Consider the following 23835-nt stretch of genomic DNA (forward strand, 5'->3'; position numbering starts at 1 on the left):
ACTTCTAAACAGTTCTATGAACTACTCTCCCCCAAACTCGGTTTTGCTGTTTGCGTTTGCACTGGCCAAGTGGCCATAGGAACTGGTAGGAAGGGTAAGGGAGTGACGCAAGCACGGTGACTTTTATTTTGATAGCGCGACGGACCTTTATTTTGGCGGCGCTGAGAACGCCAGAGCAAACAATGCTCGTATTCTCTGTGTTTATTAGTTAGAGATCTGTCTAACAGTACTGTTTAATATGTTATTAGATAGAACTGTTATAGAAAGTAGACAGTATATGAAAAAAAGGTTATTAGCCTATGTCGTGTGGTTGATGTCCAGTGTTGCTAGCTGAGCAGAAATACATAATCATGTTTGACTTGGTCCCCTCAAAGTTGCGTTGGATTTTCTCTTCAGCATAAAGGTTAGAGACCCATCTATCACTGTTTTCCATGTTTGTATAGTTAGTTTCTGGAGTAAATATAGGCTATAATCTGTGTGTTTACATTATAGCTGTTTTAAAAATGACGGGTGCTGGTGTTCCGCGTGTGTTCAGCCAATCAGCGTACACTAACGTCACAGGTAGTGTAGGCCCTACTCTGAAGTAGGACCTAAATTAGTTCCTCCAAATGGAGTTCCTAGAACTAAAATCGTTCCTAGTTCCTGCGTCTCTCTACAGTAGCAAAAAGAGTGCACGTGTTGTTTAAATTGCTGTTTATAATATTTGAGAAGAAAGTCTGACTAGCTTTGCCTAGTTCCATATTGAAAGCATGGATTCTGTATTTGTATATGTTAATGGACTACAAGTTTTGTCTTCCGCCACATGTGCTCTGCTTTTCTGCCTTGTCTTTTCATATTTTGCACTGCTGTTGAGTTTCTCCAAGGTGCTTTTTGTCTGCCACTCTTCTGCCTGACTTTCACAGGAGCAATATCATCAGTTACACTTTTAACTTTTGAGTTAAAAGAATCAAGGAGAAAATCAACAGAGTCAGCAGATGTGCTTGGTGTTAAAGATATAGCCTTCATAAATAGTACACTAGTGTTCTCATTTAAGCATCTCTTCTTGACAGACACTGATCTAGCTTCAATGGCAGGAGAGATCAATATATCAAAGAAAATACAGAAATGATCGGACAGTGCTACATCCTTAATAACAGTCAATGAAATGTTTAGACCCTTACTGATAAGTAGCCTAAATCTAGAGTGTGTCCACGATTGTGTGTGGGTCCATGTACATGCTGAGTCAGATCAAAAGTTTTTAAAACAGTTTTGATTTATTTTGCCATATTGGTTTCTGCATTATCTATGTGAATGTTAAAATCTCCAGCAATGGCAAAACAGTCAAACTCTGAGGTAATTGTTGATAAAAGTTCTGTAAAATCATCAGCAAAGGCTGGAGAGTATTTTGGAGGCCTGTAAATAATGATAAGTAAAATGTGTGGAGCACCTTTTAAAGGGGTCATATAATGGTACATGCACTTTTACAAGTTGATTGTACTGAAATGTGTGTTGGCAGTGCCTGTACACAACCATCATAAAATGATAAAAATCCATCCAGTGTTTTGTTTTTTTAATCTTCTTATATGTTTTCCCCAATCTCAAATCAAGCCGTTCGATTTTGTGACGTCACAAAATCGACGCCCCTCCCACGATTGTTGATTGACAGCAGCGTTTCAACACAGACCTGCCCTCGCTCGTGAGCGAGCTGTCAATCATAGTCCGGGGCGGACCGGCGCGGTCATTGTTGATATGCTGGAGGAGCACTGCCTATGAGCAGAATGGCATCTAAGCGATTGTGGTGTTCTGTTCTTGGGTGTAATAACGAACACAGCAGTCATTTTGATGTTCCTAAATCCAAACCGCTGAAGACGCAGTGGCTGAGTTTGTTTTCGAAGGGAATATTCCCCACGATCAATGTCAATGCTTTCATGTTTGCGCGAATCATTTCACACACCAGACTGCTTTATAAACGAGGGTCAATATAAAGCTGGTTTTGCTAAGAAGCTGCTCCTGAAAAAAGGATCGGTACCAACTATTCGTGTTCCTGCTGCACCTCCAGAAGAAGTGAGTGTAACGTTTTATTAACCTTTATATTAATATTTATATTAATCTTTGCAAATCGCTTGCTGCACGCTTCATGATGAATGCGGCTGTTTACACTCAGGGTACATTACGGCATGTTTTCTATATACGACATTCTCAATATAATTCATAATCCCACGTTTATAATGAACAACGTGTTATGGTTATTGTGTTATTGTGTTATGGTGTACGCACAGAACAGAGGGGCGGGGTGAGTAAAGCTCATTATCATTTAAAGACACATGCACTTAAACAGCGTGCTGAAAACAGAGCTGTTTTTGACCAGGTAAAATGAGTGGTTTCTTACAATACTAATGAGAATTTTTAGTTAAAGCAGCACTAGGTAAGAATTCCGTTTTGGTCAAACAACGACCCCTAGAGTCGCTGTGGACTACTTGTATTTAACGTTACTGTCGTAAATACCACTCACGCAGAGCAGTCTCTTCACTCACGGCCTGATCCCCTTCCCCCTGTATACCGGTCCCTGTTCAGTCGGATGGAAACTGTAACGAGTGGAAATAAGGTGTGGCCCCTTTAAGAGCTGCGCGCACCCTGTTGAACTGTCGCAGTCTGTATTGTATGTGCACCTCGAACACCCCGTAAGCAGGTTGTTTCTGTTTGATGCTCATTCTTGTGTTTGATGCTCATTCGATTGGGGAATAAACACAACGCGTTACAAATCGTCGGACATCGAACAAGCACAGCTAGCCTCCGAAGATGTCTACTAATCCATCAACAAGAACGCCAGGTGCTTTTTAGCTCACACTAACAAGTGAAAGCTTGTCCGAGTGATATACAATATAAGCAATATAACGTTACTTACAAGTCCAACAGCATGTGAGGACGTGTTGAGGGAAGTGAGGTATGCCGTAAAGCAGTCGAATTTTGTAGTTCTTTTTGTTCTCGGGTTACTACCCGAAACCCAAAGTTTAAAAGTACGATTAAAAACGATACAGACCCCGTCAGGCTATGGCAGACGTGTCATTCAACCTATTGTAAGTTGATGTACCATCACAAGAGTCTTGGAAATATATTATGAAGGTTGAAAAGTTACCTAGTGCTGCTTTAAAGTATATTACAAACTTTTAATTTAGACCCTAAAGAATCATATTAGCTTGTACAAAAATGGCATTATATGACCCCTTTAACACCAGGCTTGTGCAAAATTCAGAATTTCAGAATTGGCCTCCATTCAATTCATGAATTGGAATTTGAATTGAATTTACTCCGCCCCACTGGACGTTGAATTGAATTTGAATTGGAATGACAGGAAGTGGAATTAAATTCACGGCAATTCAAAGCAATTCCACACAGTCACACAACAGAAAGATTGGGTTGAGTCTCGAATCCATTCAGTGTTAGGAAGGTTACTTTGGAAATGTTATTGCTTACTGTTTTTAGTTACCCATTATAGATGTGGTTTGGATTACTTTATTTGGATAACTTTATCAATGCAAAGCAATTTCGTTTTAAGTTGATTAGTAACTAATTGAATTAAACATTTTACCTCAGTAATACAACTAAATACAATTACATTAATTTTGTAATTTAATAACAGATATTTCATTTGACGTAACTACTTACTCCTCAACCCTGCATACATTTTGTTCTAAAATAGATATAGATCAAATTCTTGAAATAAATTACCCCCTCAGTGTTGTTTAATTAGTTTTGTTCCAATGTCATTTTCATTTCAAAGTAATCACACAAACACAAAGTTGTTGTAAATGCAGTTATCATTTATTCCAATCCAAAAAATTACTGAGCAACACTGTTGCATCTAATTCTCAATAGCTCCTCAAATGTTTTTTCATTGATTCTGCACCGTTCTGGTCTGAATATCTTTCCTGCAACACTAAAGATTCTCTCAACAGGTGCAGAGTGAAGTTGTAAGGGACTTCTGAAACTTAAAAAGTCCAGTGTTGCCCATCAAATTGTGCTTTCAAACAAATGTCCACCTCAAATTGTTTAGCAACCCTTGTGTTATGTTGTGGGTCAATTTGACCCGTTTAGATTTTATAGTTGCTGGAAATACTGGTTAACCTATGTTTTTTTTCTTGATATTTTGTGACTTTTTCTCATTTATCATCACGAACATGCATGCAAAGTTTCAACATGCTGGTGTTTTTTGACATTTACAAACAAAATTACTGTTACTTTCATGATGTTTGCGGGTCAATTTGACCTGCATATTTTAACGCTCTAAGGCAACTGTACGGACCCAAAATAATAACATTTCTTGGTTATACTTTATTTTATTTTTTTACTACCTAAAAAAATAGGTTTTCCACACTTATTTTAATACAGTGACCATCATAGGCAGCTATTCAAAAGCAACTGTACAGACGCAAAATAAAAACATTTTCTTTATGTATGTCAGGGCATCAACTCCAGTTCTAAAGTGTAAGTGTATCTAAAAGTGCTCAAACCCAAACCAAACACATTTGAAAACCTAAATCATGGTGTTCAGAATTAATTGCAAATTACAAATGAAAATCTTTGACAGACACAGATAGTAAAATAAGCTCTCATTTATATATTCAAGATATATGAAATATCTTGAGACTTTGACATAGACAGCAGGAAAAATTAGCTCAGATTAATTGTACAGTTATGATGTTCTAAGCAAAAAATAAATAAAATAAAATAATTTAAAAAAATGTATATTCAAATATATAAAAATATAATGTATATTCAAATTTTGTCAAAACAAAACAGTTTTAAAAAATGGTTAAAAAACATTTTCATTAAATCATATCTTCAGATATATTATTTTTTGGAATATTTGACAAATGTTGATATTAAAAGTTTACAGTTTGTACCTGAATCTGTGTTGTTTTTCATAGTGTGATTTTTGAGGAATTGTATTGAATCCAATTCAATTTGACCCGAACCATAAGGGGAGTGCACAGAATTCCAACATAACACAAGGGTTAAATACTTGGTTAAAGTAAAGCATTCTGGGAAATGGAGTTATGTTCCATCATGTTCCACAAAATTACAATTACAATAAATCAAACTTAATTATTTGTTCTGTGACTAGAGCTTTTAAAATTCATTGCTGGGGGAAAACATATCCTTTTAATGTAATCTGTACAAGTAGTTCAAACTAATATCATTTATAATGCAATCATATCTGACATATACTGTAAAGCTTAATTGTTAAACACTTCACTTAAAATATAGAATTTCTTTGAATTTTTATTGAATTGCAATTCTGCCTCCTTTAATTCAAATTCGAATTGTAATTCTTGATCCCGTTTTTGACATCAATTCAAATTCAATTCAAATTCAAGAATTGAATTGGAATTAAGGAGTCATTCTCAATTCAATTCTGAATTGTGCACAAGCCTGTTTAACACAATACCCAGATATTCGAAAGACGGGTAATTCCCAAATGATATTTGCTTACATTGATAGATATCTTTAAAAAGAGCAACTAGACCCCCACCTCTCCTACCCGCTCTGCAGACACTCATAAAAGTAAAGTTAGGAGGGGATGTTTCATTGAGGACTGTTGCACTGCAGCTGTCTTCTAGCCAGGTTTCCTTTAGAAGCATAAAATCCAGGTTGTTTGTGGTTATTAAGTTGTTGACTAGAAGTGATTTATTTTTAAGTGAGCGGATGTTTAAAAGTGCTAACTTAACAGTCTTACTTTTTGTCCCCACATCAATCTTAGTTTGACGTGTAATAGGCAACAGATTAGTTGGGTTTGCTGTACGGCTATTGAAGGCCTTAGACTTTCTATCTTGTAATAGAACAGCAATAGAGAAAGATAAAGGCACACTGGGTTCCCGCTTGTTCTGTAAACATTTGAGAAAGTTACTGTTATCATAGCGGGGACCCAACACATATCACTGAGAGCATAGTTAACGAAAACTATGACGGAAATTGTTCGTTGACGACCTGTTTTTCCCTGACTAAGACAAGTCGATGAGAGACGACACCCACGTCATTAAACTATAATTGTGACTATATCAACACATGCAATATCGATTACACAAAAAAAACGAGACTGAAATGTGTTTAAAAAATAAAAACTTGACCAAAACTACTTGTTCCCTTTCGTTCGTTCACGTCACGTCACGTCGGTAGGAGTTACCAACGAATTGGGATCACACTAGGGAGACCAATTGCCTTCGAGTGAAACTAAAGCGAGCCATTGAACATTGGCACGCAACATTTGCATTCCGCGCCCCGCCTGCCAGTGCGGGTATAAAAGCGGAAGTGAGCGCATACACAAATCGCTTTCTGCTTCGGAGCCGACCGGTTGTGTTCTCTGAGTGAATGAGCGTTTGGATTGTGTTTTTCCATGAGAGCTCAACGAGTCTGCTGTTTCAAGACCTCTCTGTGTTGGTGTTATGGCGCGGCAGTGATCTTCACTATCTCCCGGATATCAACTGTCACTTCACGCGATCTGCTTTTTTCAAAGAGCTGTTGTCACAGCTGGTATCTGGTTGAGTGCACACAGTGGGCTTGCAGTTTCCCCGCTGTGTTGCCGCGTTGATCCCTGCGTGCTTCAGCACACTAAGAGAGCGTTTTCTGAAAGAGCAACACGAGTGAAGATCGCGTCCTTTTCAGGATGACGTTTCACCCGTGTGTTTCTGGATGTGGTCAATATCCGCCACCGGTTGATGGTCACAGTCGCTGCCTCACGTGTTTGGGCCTCGCGCACGCTGAGGCAGCGTTAGTGAATGAGTCATGTTCTCATTGCGGGAACATGACCATCGCGACATTGAGATCAAGACTGAGATCGAGACTGAGATCCCTTAGACGAGGGGGAGTCCCTTTGGCGATTCCCCGATCTAGTTCTTCTTCTGGTTCAGTTCAGAAGAAGGCTACTTCAGCTAATCCCATTGGTGGTCTGAGGATTACTGTGAGGAATAACCCGCCGGGTGAAAGACCCCCACGGGCTCCTCAATCCTCCGTGTCGTAGCCATCGGAGTCTTCGTTGGAGACAGCCGGGCCATCTCGTGTGGCTCCGGTTGTTTCTTTCGGAGCTACACCGGAGGACCAGATGTCGATCACTGCATCGGAAGGAGAGCGGTCATCTTCTGGGGATAACGACTCAGCTGCGTTGCCCCCTTCGGGTGTGGTAGCGTTGTCCGAGCCTGAAATGGCCGCTATGCTTGCCCGGGCGGCCGCGAGTGTTGGGCTCGTGTGGAATCCTCCACCGTGCCCAGAACCCTCGCGGCTTGACGATTGGTATCTCAGGGCGGGCCATGCTGGTTCTCAGCATGCCGCCCCAGTGCTATTCTTTCCGAAGGTGCATGAGGAGGTGACGAGATCGTGGACGGCCCCTCTGGCGGCCCGACACAGGTCGACTCCCTCCTCCTGCCTCACCACTCTCGATGGCGGGGCAGTGAAGGGATACGAGGGCATCCCCCCAGTGGAACGGTCTGTGGCGATGCATCTGTGTCCCAAGACCGCGTCCATCTGGCGGGGTAACCCCACGCTCCCCTCCCGCGCCTGTAGGTTCTCTTCCAGTCTGACTGGAAAGCCCTGTTTGTGTCTTTTAGCATGTGGAGAAAGCCTCTTTTAGCATGTGGAGAAGCTGCTTCTGCCCTGCATGCCATGGCGCTTCTCCAGGTTCACCAGGCGAAAGCGCTCAGTGACATGCAGGAGGGTGGTACCGACCCAGGGGTGCTGCAAGAGCTGCGTACGGTGACGGACCTCGCCCTCCGGGCGACGAAAGTTACCGCACGTTCCCTGGGTCGGGCGATGTCCACTCTTGTGGTCCAGGAGCGACACCTGTGGCTCACCCTGGCTGATATGAAGGAGTCGGACAAGAGTAGGTTCCTGAACTCCCCCATATCCCAGGGTGGGCTCTTTGGCGACGTGGTGGAGGACTACGCCCAACAGTTCTCCGCCGCCCAGAAGCAGTCGGAGGTGATAAAACACATCATGCCCCGGAGACAGGCTGCTGCTGACCAGTCTTCACCGGCTGCGCCTTTGACTGCTCGTCGCCGAGGGCGCCCTCCTGCCGCCGCCTCCGCCCCTGCTCAGCCTAAGCAGCAGCCTTCACCTAGGCAGCAGGGTGCCGGCCGCAAGAGAGCTGCCCAGCCCGCTCGGAGTTTCTCTAAACACCCAGGCAAGAGGAGAGGGAAGAGACCCTGAGACAGGCGACCCAGGGGACATGCCTGCTGCTCTTCGGGAGTGTGTGACTGCACCACTCCTTCCCCCGGAGGAGGGCCGGGAGGAGAATCTTTTGTTTCGAGAGGGCCAGAGTGACAGTGTGCGCTGCCACGTTGCCTCGCCGCTCTCATTCCCCTCGCCCCAGCGCTCAGATGACAGTGACACTGCCCCGGCCTCATCACTCTCATCTCCCGCTTGGCAAGGAGGTTCAGAAACCTGGGCTCGACCCCCCCGGCGTCACTCCTCGTTTCCCCTCCTTTCTTCGCCTCGGGGTGACGAGCAGCCGAACGCCTCCATGCTTTCCCTGCCGTCTGCCCCCGCGTGGAAGCAGGTTGGTGTTGCACTACACACCCAGACTCCACTTCCGGCTGCTTCTGTGCCTCCGGAGTCGAGTCCCTGCCTACCACCTTGCTGCCCAGCCCCGGGTACGCCGGTGGTCCGGGTGGGCTCACTGGTACGGTTCTTCCTCGAAGCCTGGCTAGCGCTTCCCAGGCCGTCCCCGGTGGCTCACCCATACCATCCGGCTCGGCTATGCAATTCAGTTTGCCCGCCGGCCTCCCAAGTTCAGGGGCGTCCACTTCACCCATCTGCGGAGCTGCGATGCCCCTGGAGGAGCGCGTCCAGTCAGTGCTCAACTGCCTCAAGTCCTTTCAAGCCAGGTCAGCGGTCCCACTGAAACAGCTCAGTCTGCTCCATATGAGACCGCTTCAGCGCTGGCTTCACGATCGAGTCTAGAGTTGCAAGCAGTACGCTTAGCCTTGTGCTGCCTCAAAGGCTTACTTCGTCACAGGCATGTACTGGTCCATACGGACAGCACTGCGACCATTGCGTACATCAACCGCCAAGGTGGTCTACACTCCCGTCGTATGTCACGACTCGCCCACCATCTCCTCCTTTGGAGTCAGAAGCATCTGAGGTCACTTCGAGCCATTCATGTCCCTGGTGTGCTCAACCGTGCAGCCGACGAGCTCTCACGGCAGCCGCCCCTTCCGGGAGAATGGCGACTCCATCTCCAGGCAGACCAGCTGATATGGGAAATCTTCGGAGCCGCTCAGATAGATCTGTTTGCCTCTCCGGACACTACCCATTTCCAGTTGTTCTATTCCCTGACCGAAGGAACCCTCGACACGGATGCACTGGCGCACAGCTGGCCCCAGGGCCTTCGCAAATATGCGTTTCCCCCAGTGAGCCTTCTCGCACAGACTTTGTGCAAGATCAGGGAGGACGAGGAGCAGGTCCTGCTCGTTGCGCCGTATTGGCCCAACTGGACTTGGTTTGCAGAGCTCATGCTCCTCGCGACAGCCCCTCCTTGGCCGATTCCTCTGAGGAAAGACCCTCTCTCTCAGAGACGGGGCACTCTATGGCACCCGCGTCCAGACCTCTGGAAACTCCATGTCTGGTCCCTGGACGGGACGCGGAGGTTCTAGGTGGCCTACCACAGGCTGTGGTAGACACCATCACTTCCGCTAGAGCCCCCTCTACAAGGCGTCTCTATGCGTTGAAGTGGAACCTATTCGTCGGTTGGTGTTCTTCCCGAAGGGAAGACCCCCGAACTTGCCCGATCAGTGTCGTGCTTTCCTTCCTGCAAGATGGGTTGGAGCGAAGGCTGTCTCCCTCCACCCTCAAAGTGTATGTTGCCGCGATAGCCGCACATCATGATGCAGTACAGAACTGCTACATTGACAGAACTCAAAGCTTTAGGACCTCAGACCAGCTCTTTGTCTGTTACGGAGGCCAGCAGAAGGGGAAGGCTGTCTCCAAGCAGAGGTTAGCCCACTGGCTAGTGGATGCTATCGTCCGGGCTTATGATTCCCAGGACGTGCCTTGTCCACCTAGGTTGAGGGCACACTCTACTAGGAATGTTGCCTCTTCCTGGGCTTTGGCTCAAGGTGCCTCGCTGACAGATATCTGTAGAGCTGCGGGCTGGGCGACACCTAACACGTTCGCTAGGTTTTATAGCCTTCGTGTAGAATCTGTTTCTTCCCGTGTACTCGCTTCGGCCAGTAGCGTGAGGAATTAGGTTAGTGTCGGCTTGCTACGCCATTCTAGCCCCAGGGGCCAGATACGTGCGTTTCCTGCTCCATTGGTTACCCAACAAACGGCTAACCTCGTGAGTTCCTCCGTCACCCCGCGGCGTCAGGCGAGGCGGATCGCCGGTCGCCAGACCTGTTACCTCTCACTATGAGCTGAGTTCAGGCTGGGGTTTATGTTGCGGTCCCTACGGCGACCCCATATGTGTTCTCTCCACGATACGGTTACCCCCCGGGTTAGCCAGTGTCTTCCCCTCGACAGAGTCTGCTCTGTCGTCTCTGCTGAGTATGCTCCCACCCTGGGACTACCTAAGAGACTTCCATGTGTTCACTACCCTACCGGGCTAGTGCACATGTGTTTTCCTAGTGCCTCCCTTCGGGCAGGTTTTGGGATCCGCAACGTTCCCTTTTACATCATGGGCACGCTTTCCCAGTGTTATCCAATGTCCACTGACATTGGATAATTGGTCCAATAGCAGTGTGACCTCTTCCCAGCTAAGCTTCCGCACATAAGAAGATAAGTTTCAAGAAACTGCTGGCTGAAGCTTAGGCAGGGCGCTGGAAGGGGCCAGCACCATGGCGTTTTGTTAGGGATCCCAATTCATTGGTAACTCCTACCGACGTGACGTAGGAGTGACTGAACGACAGGGAACATCTCGGTTACGTATGGTAACCCTCGTTCCCTGAGTGAGGGAACGGAGACGTCACGTCCCGTCGCCATGGTTGCTGTACCTTCGTGGAGGACCGGACACCGTTCGGCTCCTCAGCGTAAAGCGATTTGTGTATGCGCTCGCTTCCGCCTTTATACCCGCACTGGCAGGCAGGGCGCGGAATGCAAATGTTGCATGCCAATGTTCATTGGCTCGTTTTAGTTTCACTCGAAGGCAATTGGTCTCCCTAGCGTGATCCCAATTTGTTGGTAACTCCTACCGACGTGACGTCTCCGTTCCCTCACTCAGGGAACGAGGGTTACCATACGTAACCGAGACATTTTTGTCATATAAAGGACACGACAACACATTGACTGTTTTTACGAGCTTCATGCTTACGGTTGCCAGATTTCAATCATTTAAACCCCCAGTCAGAGCTTTTCTGTTAATAGAACACGTTTTTTTCCCAGTCTTTTCAATAGTATCTGGCAACCATGCTCGCACTCTCTCTACACTGCTGAAGAAGCGCGGATGATCTGAAAACACAGTGCGTCTCGTCGCCATGCCTCCAGGCTGCCTGCACAGTCCCTTCAGACGAAGAAATAGATGACATGTTTTCTAAGCACCCTTTTAAACTTCCTGGTAACACTAGTAGTGACGTCATGCCTGTCGCCGGCCAATACGATTAGAGTGATTAAACTTCAGTCATCAGTCACGCTGAGGCGTTCCCCAAAGTGTCTCAGCACGCAGTGTCTCATTCCCTGTTCTCAGGGAACAAGAGTTACAGTCGTAACCCGAGACGTTTTTGAATGATGGTGTGCAGAAAGACAAATCCTTTCGTTCTTATGCTCTGTATCAGATGTTCTCTGCTTTCTGCAGGAACTGTTAGATAAAGGTAGAGCCTTTTCAACAGTAAAAGTTCATCTCAGCTTGTCATGTGGGGCTGGATTCAGAAACAATAAGCCAGCACCCCTTAAAGGAGAACTCCGGTCAATTTTAACATTGAGCTCATTTTTTTGTACATTTGGAGTGCTGTCAATACAGAGAACAACGACAAAAATCGGTGTTGCCTACGCGCGTGAACTCGGCAATCGACTACTTTGGACTTCAACCGAAAAACAGGATGTAAACAAAGGTATTTGCGCTGGCTTAAATAACATCATTTTTATACATTTCTTTCACATCTACTGCAGTCAGACTCACTCGTGTTCACTCAGAAGGAATCACTCACATTTTCTGTGCACTTGTAATGACACATCAAGGATGTTAAGAGGCTAAAAGCAGGTTTAGTACTTGCCCCATTGAAGTCAACAGGGTGCAAATTTTAAAAATAGAATAACTCGGTGTAGGCAACACCGATTTTTGTCGTTGTTCTCTGTATTGACAGCACTCCAAATGTACAAAAAAATGAGCTCAATGTTAAAATTGACCGGAGTTCTCCTTTAATACAGTATAATGATTTATGAAGGGGTGAGACGGTTACTTCCGGTCACTAAGTTTCTGATCCCATCCTGGGATTTATCTGTGGTTCTGGACGTGTTCTTCCAGCCCCCTATTGAACCATTAATTCATTAATTATAATATAATATAATATAATATAATATAATATAATATAATATAATTTATTATAATGAAAATGATAAATGTGATAGCTTTTTCCAGGTATTATATTCACTTTTTAGATCTCTGGATCATCTGTAGAGGCTTAATTGTGCTAACTGGAAGGCTAGTTCACAGAATATTGCAATAGTCAATAACATCAGTCCGGGGTGGAAACTTTATAGCAGAAATGTTTGAGCGAATGCATTCAGTAAACATGAGAATTCAATTTTATGAAACCTTTTGAACTTTTATGGACCCTTTAAAAGTTCAAATTTGGATTCAAGACACTGTTGATACTCAGCACACTTGTGATGTGAATAATAAGGTTTAATGTAATCATACAGATTAGATATTAGTGTTGTACTATTGTATCTTGTTGAAAAATCACACAAAGGCTAACTATTTGCTGAAATAAACAGGTTTATTAAGAAAGGTACTTTTACATTAAACATTCATATTATATGACTTCAGTAAATTCTCCTTTCAAGTGTTTCTCAAGATTCATTCTTCTTTGACCTGGGAAAGAAGGAAGAGTTAAACATTAGTCTTATTAACAAAAATGTTCTTCACTTTACATAATGAAGAGAATACAGATGTGCAAATGTCATACAGGATATGTAACATCAGCAAAATGCAATTATTATAGTTCCACTACTACTTCTAAGAGGTAGTTCATATATTTGGATAAACAAGTTGAATAAATAATGCAAAAAAACTCATCTACTTAGTCTAACCTTTCCAGAATCACGGCTCTTTACTCTGAGCTTGTTGACCTGAGACTCAGAAATGTCAGCACGCTCCTCAGCCTCCTCAAGCTCATGCTGCACCTTCCTCAACTTGGACAGGTGAGCATTGCCTTGCTCCTCCTAAAGGTTTTTTTATATGGTTCATGTATCACGTTTCATCAAATTAGAATTCCAATATAAATAATTAAAGTGTCAAAATATTCTATTAGATTTTACATACCGCCTCTTCAGACTGCCTCTTGTAGACTTTGACCTTCAGCTGCAGTTTGTCAACCAAATCCTGGAGTCTGGTGATGTTTTTCTTGTCCTCGTCAGTCTTCAGAAAATACACATTTACAAAATTAAGCATTGATCCTTTACTAAAAATAGGCATTGTCAGTACATACACTATTATACAGACTCTTTTGTCCAAACAAACTTGTGAGGAATATGGTCATACCTGATAAGTGAGCTCTTTCACTCTCCTCTCATATTTGCGGACACCTTTAACAGCATCAGCTCCACGTCTCTGCTCAGCTTCAACTTCAGCCTCAAGCTCACGGACCTAAAGAACATATTATTTTTATTCAAACAAATCATAATATAACATACTTCACCTTGCCCATATCATAACTATAAAGAGGCTTACTCTGGACTCCAACTTCTGGAGTTGTTTCTTTCCTCCTTTCATGGCCAGATTCTCAGCCTCATCCAGACGGTGCTGCAGGTCCTTCACTGTGACCTCCAGATTCTTCTTCATCCTCTCAAGGTGAGAACTGGTGTCCTGCTCCTTCTTCAGCTCTTCTGCCATCATTGCAGCCTTTTGCATTAATACAGAAAGTCATTAAGTCCACATTTGTTATGTAAAATGTATGTAAGCGTCTTATGAAACATTTGGCAGCTACTGTTTCTCACATCAGTGATGGCCTTCTTGGCCTTCTCCTCTGCATTTCTGGCTTCCTGTACAGTGTCATCAACTTCACTCTGGACATGAACAAGGTCAGCCTCAAGCTTCTTCTTGGTGTTCAGGAGACTTGTGTTCTACAAAATGGAAAGCAATAGTTTGAACATTTTGAATGATGCTTTCAATTCCCTTAAAGGTGCAGTGTGTAATTTTTAGAGGCATCTAGTGGTGAGGTTGCGAATTGCAAACAGTCAGTCACTCACAGCCTATCCCTCAAATTGCAAACTCGAAGGAGAAGCTACGGTGGCCAACGTAGGATCGGAAGATATCATCGTCTGAGTCAGCAGAGAGTAGCAAGTCAAGCAATGAGGTTTCTTTATATTATATTTTATATTAAATTATATTTGCTTAATTATTCAGTAAAACCACGTTATTGCGATTGTTATTTTTACTTGTTCATCATTGTGTTAGTCTTTTATTCACTGACTTTACCATAGCCTGTTTCCATGCTAGTTAGTATAAGATAAGAGCTATGGATAAGATCATCAAAGCAGCTAGGTAAGAGGAAATAGCTAACGTTACGATGTCTGAGGCGTCGTTCAGACAGCGTGTTTTTCTCCACGTTTGCAGAGTCAGGGACAACCTGAGTATTCTGCTGCGTCTTTTTCTGCTGCTTCTCATTCAAGTTAGTGATGAAACACGCTCTGTAGCGCTGTTTGTTCGCTGTCGGCTACGGTAGAAATATGACATCACAATATGTCGACCTTCATAGAAGGGGGTGCCCGCGGTTATGTAGATATTAATGACTCATTCTAAGGTAATAAAAACATAACGGTTCATTAAGTAAGGTCTTTATACACCACTGAAAACATAGTTATGGATCTTATATTGCATTTCTGTCAATAGATCCTCAGAAATATCACACATTGTACCTTTAATTTCAGGGAAACAATATGCCCTTACCTGAGAGTGCAGCAGCCCAACACGCTCACTGATATCCACCAGCTCTTGTTCAGCCACTTTGCGGCCTCTCTCTGTCTGCTCCAGAGCAGCTCTCAGCTCCTCAATCTCAGACTGCATCAGAGTGTTTCTGCGCTCCACCATGGCCACCTGCTCCTTCATGTCTTCCTGTCCTCTCTGGGCATCATCAAGGTGCAATTGGGCATCCTGAACATAACAATAGCTTTAGAATGAGCTTTCGATGTGATTTCTGCTAGGCTGTACTTACCATATGTTAGATTATTTAAAAAATATATGAATGCATCCCAAAGTCAAAAAGAAGAATTCCTATGCATACCTTGAGTTGTCCCTGAACGTTCCTGAGCTGTTTCTGGGCCTCAGCAGCCTGGCGATTGGAGTGGCTCAGCTGAATCTCCATCTCATTAAGGTCTCCCTCCATCTTCTTCTTGATTCTCAGGGCATCATTCCTGCTCCTGACTTCAGAGTCCAGAGTGCCCTGCATGGATTCAATGACTCTCTGGCTGTTCCTCTTGATCTGCTCCATCTCCTCATCCTTCTCTGCAAGCTTCCTGTCAATCTCTCCCTTGATCTGGTTTAGCTCAAGCTGGACACGAAGAATCTTGGACTCCTCATGCTCCAGTGTACCCTATGAAAAATAAAACAACATTTAAATATAAGAATGAAAATACACACAGTGTTGATGAATACAACAACACTGTATGATGGTTCTAGCAAGAATTCCATATTGATCTCCAGATACTCACTTCAGCCTCTTCCAGGGCCGTCTGAATCTCTGACTTCTCAGTCTCCACTGTCTTCTTGGCCTTTTCCAGCTCATGGATGCTCTTACCAGTCTCACCTAACTGCTCTGTCAGATCTGAAATTTCCTCTATAGAGAGAAAAACATATAATATGTATCATAATGCACACGCATTAATCATATGTGCTTACTTTTTAATGTTCAATGAGAATTAGAACTCAATTCACTCAAAAATTTAAATGTTATCATTAATTAATTACTCACCCTCATGTCATTACAAAACCATAAGACTTTCGTTCATCTTTGGAACGCAAATGAAGATCTTTTTGATGAAATTTGAAAGTTTTCTGTCCCTCCATAGACAGCTACATAATTGATTCTTTGACACTTCAAAAAGGTTATAAACAGATCATAAAACTAATCCATATGAATTAAGCTCTCAGATTTCATAAAAAAGATCTTAATTTGTGTTCCGAAGATGAACAAAAGTCTCACGAGTTTGGAACGACATTAGGGTCAGTAATTAGTAAAAGAATTTTCATTTTGGGTGAACAATCCCTTTAAGTTTTTTTTCTAATTTAACAGTTTCATTCTTACGTTGCAGATTCTTGTTCTCTCTCTTGAGGGTCTCCAGCTGATCCAGGCTCTCCTCATAGGAGTTCTTCATCTTGAACAGTTCAGTGCTGAGTGAACGAGCCTCTTTCTGGGCACCTTCCAGCTCTGCCTGACCTTCTTCATATTTCTGCTTCCATTCTGCCAGGACCTTTGGTGGAGATATTTTAGGATAGAGTTTGTTTAAAAAATGTTGAACAAAGCCCATTCCAGCAATACTTTACAAAGATAATATAATATGACTAAAACTGTTTACCTTGTCGAAGTTCTTCTGCTTCTTGTCAAGGTTGGCAGCCAAACCATTGGCTCTCTCGACATCGATCATGAGGTCCTCCACCTCACCCTGGAGTCTCTGTTTGGTCTTCTCCAGAGATGCACATTTGGAGTTTACGGCCTCAACTTGTTCCTCTGCCTCTTGCAGACGCTGAGCCAGCTTCTTCCTGTTAAGTAATACACATTATTTTTAATTCTAATCTATAAAATAGCTGTGAGAGTTAGGAATATTATACAGTAATATACATACTTGGACTCTTCAAGCTCCTCAGTGCGCTGGATGGCATCAGTTTCATATTTGGTTCTCCACTGAGCAACCTCACTGTTGGCCTTTGACATTCCCCGCTGCAGCTCAGCCTTTGCCTCCTGCTCTTCCTCAAACTGCTCACGGAGCAGGTCACAGTCATGACGGGCTGATTGCACAGCATGGGCCAGTGCGTTCTTAGCCTAAGGGACAAAGTCACATAATATTATTGTATTATTGTCTCTACAGTAAAGTAATTGACAAGTATTTGCATGAATTGATTATGCTGTATTACCTTAACCTCCTCTTCAATATGCCTCTTAAGCTCCTCAATTTGCTGAGTGGAAGCTTGTTTGCCTCTGGTGAGTTGAGAAACCAGAGCCTCCTTCTCCTCCAGCTGACGGCCAAACTCACCTGTATAGATTTAGATTCACTGTGTCAGACTTTTCTATGTCTCTCTCAGTTTATTTAAAAACAAATAGATGTAAGATTGTATCAGTGTTACAGTCAGCAATTTACAGCTGAACAATCTTAATACACTATTATTTTTGATTAAGTATTGTTGATAATTATTGTTAATTATTTACATTAATTACTTTTGATATAATATTAATTTGTTCATGAGTTACCATTTTCAGTTTGAAATCTTGCAGTTTGAGTACTGAGATCATTTAACTGACGAACGTTCTCGTCATTCTTGGACTTAATTTCACTAAGTTGGTCCTCAAGTGTGCGGCACATCTTCTCAAGATTGCCCTGTAAATACAAAAGTCATTACATATTTGAAAGAACTTCAAGACTTGTTGTATGTGACCCGTGCTGGCAAATTAGCCGTGCTCAAAAATTTGTTATTGTTATTTACTTTTATTCTTATCAAAAAACCTTCATGTATGATGATGTATGATTTGTTGGAATCAGACAAAAAAGGACTGCGCTACAGTCGCCAAGAATATTCGCCAAGACAGATATTTTGAAATACTGCAATTCTGTGGACATGTGTATATTGGGATTGCGTGCTGTCTGAGAGGTGTCTTTGTGCTTTGTGTTTATCTGTCAGTCAGTGCAAGTAAGATCATTTTGTTTACATCAGCATGAAAATCATATTTCATTGGTTCAGACTTAAGCCATCGAGAATTCGCTATGAATATTAAAACTTGTGCTGAGGGGAAGCACCAGTCATTGAGAAGCGATTAAAGAAAAATGGCAATTTTTCATGGATTATTAGAACAAAAAAGATTTAAGAAGGTACACCTCTCAGAAAACGTAAAAATAAAGATCATTTTAGATGTTTAATTACAATTTGGAGCATTGTGATCGCTAGAAGAGGGCTTAATGAACCAATTTTTGTGAATGAAAATGAAATTCGACCAAAATTTACATTTGCCTGTAGCTCATAATTATGCGTATTCCGACACATTTTGCTAGCATGGGTCACATATATTCTTTAGAATATTTCCCAACCTTTGCTTTGGCAACAGCCTCCATGTTGCTGGAAAGATCATCAATCTCCATTTTGAATTCGCTCTTCTCTTTCTCAAGCTTCTGCTTGACACGCTGCAGGTTGTCGATTTGCTCTCCCAGCTCGGCCACACTGTCTGCCTGCTTCTTGCGGAGGGCACCAGCAGTAGCTTCATGCTGGAGGGTGGACTCTTCAAGATCACGACGCAGCTTCTGGAATTCAGCTTCACGCTTCTTATTCATCTCAATCTGAGCAGAAGTGGCTCCTCCAGCCTCCTCAAGCCTCTCACTGATCTCCTCAAGTTCCCTGGAGAGATCAGCTCTCTGCTTCTCAACCTTGGCACGAGCAGCGCGCTCAGCCTCGATCTCTTCCTCAAGTTCCTCAATGCGGGCCTATGGTGGTAAGTAGTTAATTAGATTTTTGGTTATCTGTATTTGATCGTAATGATGTGATGTTTGAAAAAAATCTCAAAATACCTGAAGCTCCTTGATCTTCTTCTGGAGTTGAGCACCCAGAGATTGTTCATCTTCAATCTTGCTGAGCAGCTGGCTTGTTTCAAAGTCTTTCCTGTTCAACAAAAAGTAGATGTAAAAAAAAAAAAACATAACACAACAATAAAAATGTTCAATGTTTTCAAAGATTTCCTGCTTTAATTACTTTTTTATTTTCTCATCAGATTGTTGCTTGTCATTCTCCAGGTCCATGACGGACTCTTGGGATAATTTCAGGTCTCCTTCAAGCTTTCTCTTGGTTCTCTCCAGGTCCATGCGGAGCTTCTTCTCTTGTTCAAGGGAACCCTCAAGCTACAGGACAATGATATATAAAATATGTTCAGAGCAGAAAACAGCTGATTTGATGAATTAATATAATTAATTTACATAATCAACTCACATCATCAACTTGCTGCTCAAGCTTTGTCTTGGATTTGGTCAGGGTGTTGACTTTGTCCTCCTCAGCCTGAAGATCATCCAGTGTCTGCTGATGTGCCTCTTGGAGGGCTTTCTTCTCCTTCGTAACCTTAGCAATGCTCTCATCCTGAGCTGCCATTTCCTCAGTCAAGTTCTTGACCTGTAGGATTTTTTGTTCCAAATAAGATTAAATATTACAATTCATATTCTATATCAATATATAAAACAGAGATTAAATTTAATCTTAAACCAACTCAATCTCTAACCTTATTCTCAGTGGCATGTTTCTCCTTCTCCACTTTAGCCAAGGTGAGCTCCAAGTCATCAATGTCTTTCTTCAGCTCAGAGCACTCATCCTCCAGTTTCCTCTTCTTGGCTGTCAGTTCAGCATTGATTTCTTCCTCATCCTCCAGTCTCTCAGTTGTCTCTTTGAGTTTAGCTTCAAGCTGAATTTTGCTTTTAATCAGACCCTCACACCTCTCCTCAGCATCTGAGAGACCCTCAGATTCCTGTTAGTAAAATAGATTGTTATTTCATTGGAAACAACCTTGCTCATTTTTAATGTAGTCAAAATTCAGTTAATTATAAAATATACTCACAGATGCTACTTGCAGCTGCAGATCATTTTTCTCTTGCAACAGTGCTACCATCTTCTCTTCAAGCTCCTTCTTTTTGGCTTCAGCCTTAACCAAAGCCTCTTTGCATTTTGTATAGTCCTCTTTCATGTTTGCCAGCTCCTTCTCAGTCTCTGCACTCTGAAGCAGAGGCTTAATCTTGTAATAAACCTTCATCCATGGCCAGTGTTTGACATTCATGAATGAACGGATGTTGTATTGGATGGTGTAAATCGACTCCCTGTGAATAATTCATCATTAAATGGCATAATCATTATTAAGTTTGCACAGTTATCATTGATGTCATATTTACTCATGACAATAATCACCTCCTCTCCGTCATTTTCACATACTCCCTCCTCATCACGTAGCCACGGCAGAGAGCCTGAGTCATTGTGACCAGAGCAGCCAGTTTCTCATCACGCATCTCCTCAAGAACACCCAAAAGACCAGCTTTGAAGAACACCTGAATTTATGTAAAACAGTAAATCAAAATATATTGATTTAAACTGTATAAGCTAAATGACCATGATCACTGAATCTTTGAAATTTGTAAAGCTAAATAATGAACCTTTGTATGTCCAAATCTGTAGTCGTCATGATTAATGTCGATGGATCCCAGGAGTTTCTCACTGGCCTTCTTGTTATCCATAAACTGTCCATCTGGGATAACAGCGGCATTCAGCACCTTGTATCTGTGGAAAATATATCAAAATACTTCATATCTTTTAATTAGGAGCCTCGTAGGAAATGTTGTTTTCATGTGGTCCCATTTACCTCTGCTTAAAGTCACCATATTGGATTCTGCTGGGGAAGCCCTTTGTGCAGATTCTGATGCCCTCCAGAACACCGTTACACCTCAGCTGGTGGATAACCAGGAAGTTCTCCATGAGACCTAAAACGAACAGTTTACACCATGAACTTGGTAAATTAACTTCATCATATATATTTAGAACCAAAATATCTGTACGTTTTTTTTGTACGTAATATCTGTACGTTACGTCTTTACCTGGAGTCTTGGACTCATTGGGAATCAGGCAACGCACAAAGTGAGGGTGAGTGGCCCTCAAGTTGGTCATGAGTTTGCCCAAGTTCTCCTGTGGAGAATAGAAAAAGTTTGGCATGCTTTGTATTTCTTTATTTTCTTTTTTTCTAAAATAAAGCAATATTGCTGTGATGTCATCTCTATACATACCCTGAACTGGGAGGACACAGTCTGCATGGAGCCACCCTTCTTCTTGCCTCCCTTTTTAGTAGTATCTATTGAGATAAAAATGCAAAGGAACATGTATAAATGCAAAAACAAGAAAGTTAGTTAAAAACTGAATCAAAGTTTTGTTAAATACATTTTTTCTTTACCCTCAACAACAGGTGGGTAGAGAGTAGCCAGCAGTTTGACAGAAGACTTCTGGTATAGCAGCAGAACAGAATCATTCAGTGGATCCTTGTTCTTGTCCAGCCAGCCAGTGACATTGTAGTCCACAGTTCCAGCGTAGTGAACCAGGGAGAAGTGGGCTTCAGCCTTGCCTTTGGCAGGCTTTGGTTTCTCGAAAGCTTTGTTCTTGCCAAGATGCTGATCATATAGCTTGTTCTTGAAGGAAGCGTCTGAAGCCTTGGGGAACATGCACTCCTCTTCAAGGATGGAGAAGATACCCATGGGCTGTTTATAAAAAAATGTTGTTTATTATCAAAAATTGGAGATTTTGAGGATAGGATCAATGGAAATTAATAAATTCATAAACCATTGATAACCTTCTCAATGAGCTCAATGCAAGAAGCCAAGTCCATGCCGAAGTCAATGAACTCCCAAACAATGCCCTCCTTCTTGTACTCCTCTTGCTCCAGCACAAACATGGTGTGGTTGAAAAACTGTTGCAGTTTCTCATTGGTGAAGTTGATGCACAGCTGCTCCATGCTGTTGTACTGGAGGGCAAAAAATGACAGAAACATTTACTACCTTCTGAATATTTTGACATAAAAAGAGATAAAAGAATCATTCTTACATCAAAGATCTCAAAGCCAGCAATATCCAGCACGCCAATGTAGAAATTTCTTTGTTGTTTTGTGTCCAACATCTGGTTGATACGAATGACCATCCACAAGAACATCCTCTCATAGATAGATTTGGCCAAGGCGCTAACAGAGTTGTACACCTGTAAGTAGAATAGAGTGGATATTTTATTCTGCTTCTGCAGTAATTAGCCAGAATTTTAGGTTAAACACATGGCATGCTGGAAATGTTACTATACCTGTTGCACGGTCTGGCCTTTGGTCACATACTCATTTCCGACCTTGACTCTGGGGTAGCACAAACCCTTCAGCATTTCAGCAGAGTTCAAACCCAGAAGGTAGGCGATTTTGTCAGCCTCTGTTAAATACATTTTAAAATAAATTATCTTTGCTCTATAGAGTCGTTTGTGTAAAATTATAATAAATCAGGCACTAGGTACTTTCCCTTTTATTTGTAGATTTATTGATATGCTCGCAACTTCTAGTTTATATTTACACATTTTATACACAGTTTCTGTTATCAGCAAAGTCAGTGCAATTGTTACTATATTAAAGCCCAGGATAACACAAGTCTCACCCTCTGTGCCATCAGGCTCAGCCTGCTCCTCACGCTGCTTCTGCTTGAACTTCATGTTACCATGATGAAGCACAGCTCCAGTGAACTTGTAGATGCCCATTTTCTCCTCACTTGTGAAACCAAGAATGTCAATAGCGTCCTGTAAATGACAGAGAATAATAAAATATATGATTTGCCATATTTAAAGAGAATATGTCAATATTTAAATAGCAATGACTCACATCAGTAGCATCCAGCTCAACTTTATCATCAATGCTGGCCACTGTGATCTGACCCTGACTGCACATGGGGAAGTCATAGGGGTTGGTGGTGATGAGCGACATTTCTGTCAAATACACAGCATTAATGAAAGAGCATCTTACAATATTATCTGAAACACTGAATGAATGAAATATGTGCACCTACCAACAATCTCAGGCTTATGGTTGGTCATCATCTGGAAGAAGATGTGGTAGCCCCTCTCATCTGGAAGCTGGAATGACACTCTAGACTTCTCCAGCAGATCTGTTGAGAGAATGTACTTGAGTCACAATCATCTGAAGAGTGACAGACAAAGACAACTGTTCAGGATGGATCAATGAAATCATGTCCACCTACATGTCTCAATGTCAGCACTAGCCAGTTTTCCAGTGGTGCCGAAATGAATTCTGATGAATTTGCCCTGTTTAAATCATAATAGTATAATACATAAATAATAATTATTATAATCTCTTTGTAGAAAACTCTGTACAGTAAAATTTAACACAACTGATCATCTGTACTGTAAATAAACAGTGTTTAACTTACAAAACGAGAGGAGTTGTCATTTCTCACAGTCTTTGCATTACCATAAGACTCAAGCAGAGGGTTGGCAGCAATGATCTGGTCCTCAAGAGAGCCCTGTGATGTTTGAAGGGTTTTCAATTATTATTTTTTTTATGTTTTTCTATTTCATGACTAAACACAATTTATAGGCATTTCACAAATTCACAAATCCACAAATCATATAGTTAGTGAGATGAGTGTAAATCATCATCTTTTAAAATAATATATATGACATAGTTTTGTATATCATACCTTTATTTTACTGGCCTCTTTCTTGACACCTGACACTGCAACTGTGGCAAAGTACTGGATGACACGTTTCGTGTTCACCGTCTTTCCAGCACCAGATTCTCCACTGGTTTATAAGAGATTAGAAGACAGAAGTTTGAAAGACATGTAGACTTATCAAAGTATATTCAATCTTTGTTCAGTCTTAAATTCTGTTTTGTAAATATCTCCATAAATGTTCCATCTGTTATACTTTTCATTTGTGTCATGGTCTGAAAT

General features: G+C 42.3%; 1 protein-coding gene across 1 annotated transcript in view; it reads right to left on the reverse strand.

Moving 5' to 3' along the window:
• The window catches only part of LOC307159133 (uncharacterized protein), a 42799-nt gene that overhangs the window by 16882 nt on the left and 2082 nt on the right, over positions 1-23835 (reverse strand). Inside the window, 37 exon segments of the mRNA XM_079872345.1 lie at positions 8087-8802; positions 9172-9399; positions 12981-12994; positions 13213-13344; positions 13445-13657; positions 13661-13768; positions 13853-14023; positions 14119-14244; positions 15071-15274; positions 15405-15713; positions 15832-15956; positions 16425-16590; positions 16696-16879; positions 16963-17159; positions 17252-17370; positions 17586-17712; positions 18418-18807; positions 18892-18982; positions 19073-19218; positions 19307-19483; positions 19590-19832; positions 19923-20178; positions 20267-20403; positions 20509-20632; positions 20715-20832; positions 20947-21034; positions 21133-21197; positions 21297-21597; positions 21690-21860; positions 21941-22090; positions 22187-22305; positions 22525-22663; positions 22746-22849; positions 22930-23028; positions 23122-23185; positions 23311-23403; positions 23581-23683. Coding sequence (XP_079728471.1) covers positions 8087-8802; positions 9172-9399; positions 12981-12994; positions 13213-13344; positions 13445-13657; positions 13661-13768; positions 13853-14023; positions 14119-14244; positions 15071-15274; positions 15405-15713; positions 15832-15956; positions 16425-16590; positions 16696-16879; positions 16963-17159; positions 17252-17370; positions 17586-17712; positions 18418-18807; positions 18892-18982; positions 19073-19218; positions 19307-19483; positions 19590-19832; positions 19923-20178; positions 20267-20403; positions 20509-20632; positions 20715-20832; positions 20947-21034; positions 21133-21197; positions 21297-21597; positions 21690-21860; positions 21941-22090; positions 22187-22305; positions 22525-22663; positions 22746-22849; positions 22930-23028; positions 23122-23185; positions 23311-23403; positions 23581-23683 — 6317 coding nt within the window.

Source organism: Squalius cephalus (assembly GCF_949319135.1).
Source record: "Squalius cephalus genome assembly, chromosome: 5".
Lineage (NCBI taxonomy): Eukaryota > Metazoa > Chordata > Actinopteri > Cypriniformes > Leuciscidae > Squalius > Squalius cephalus.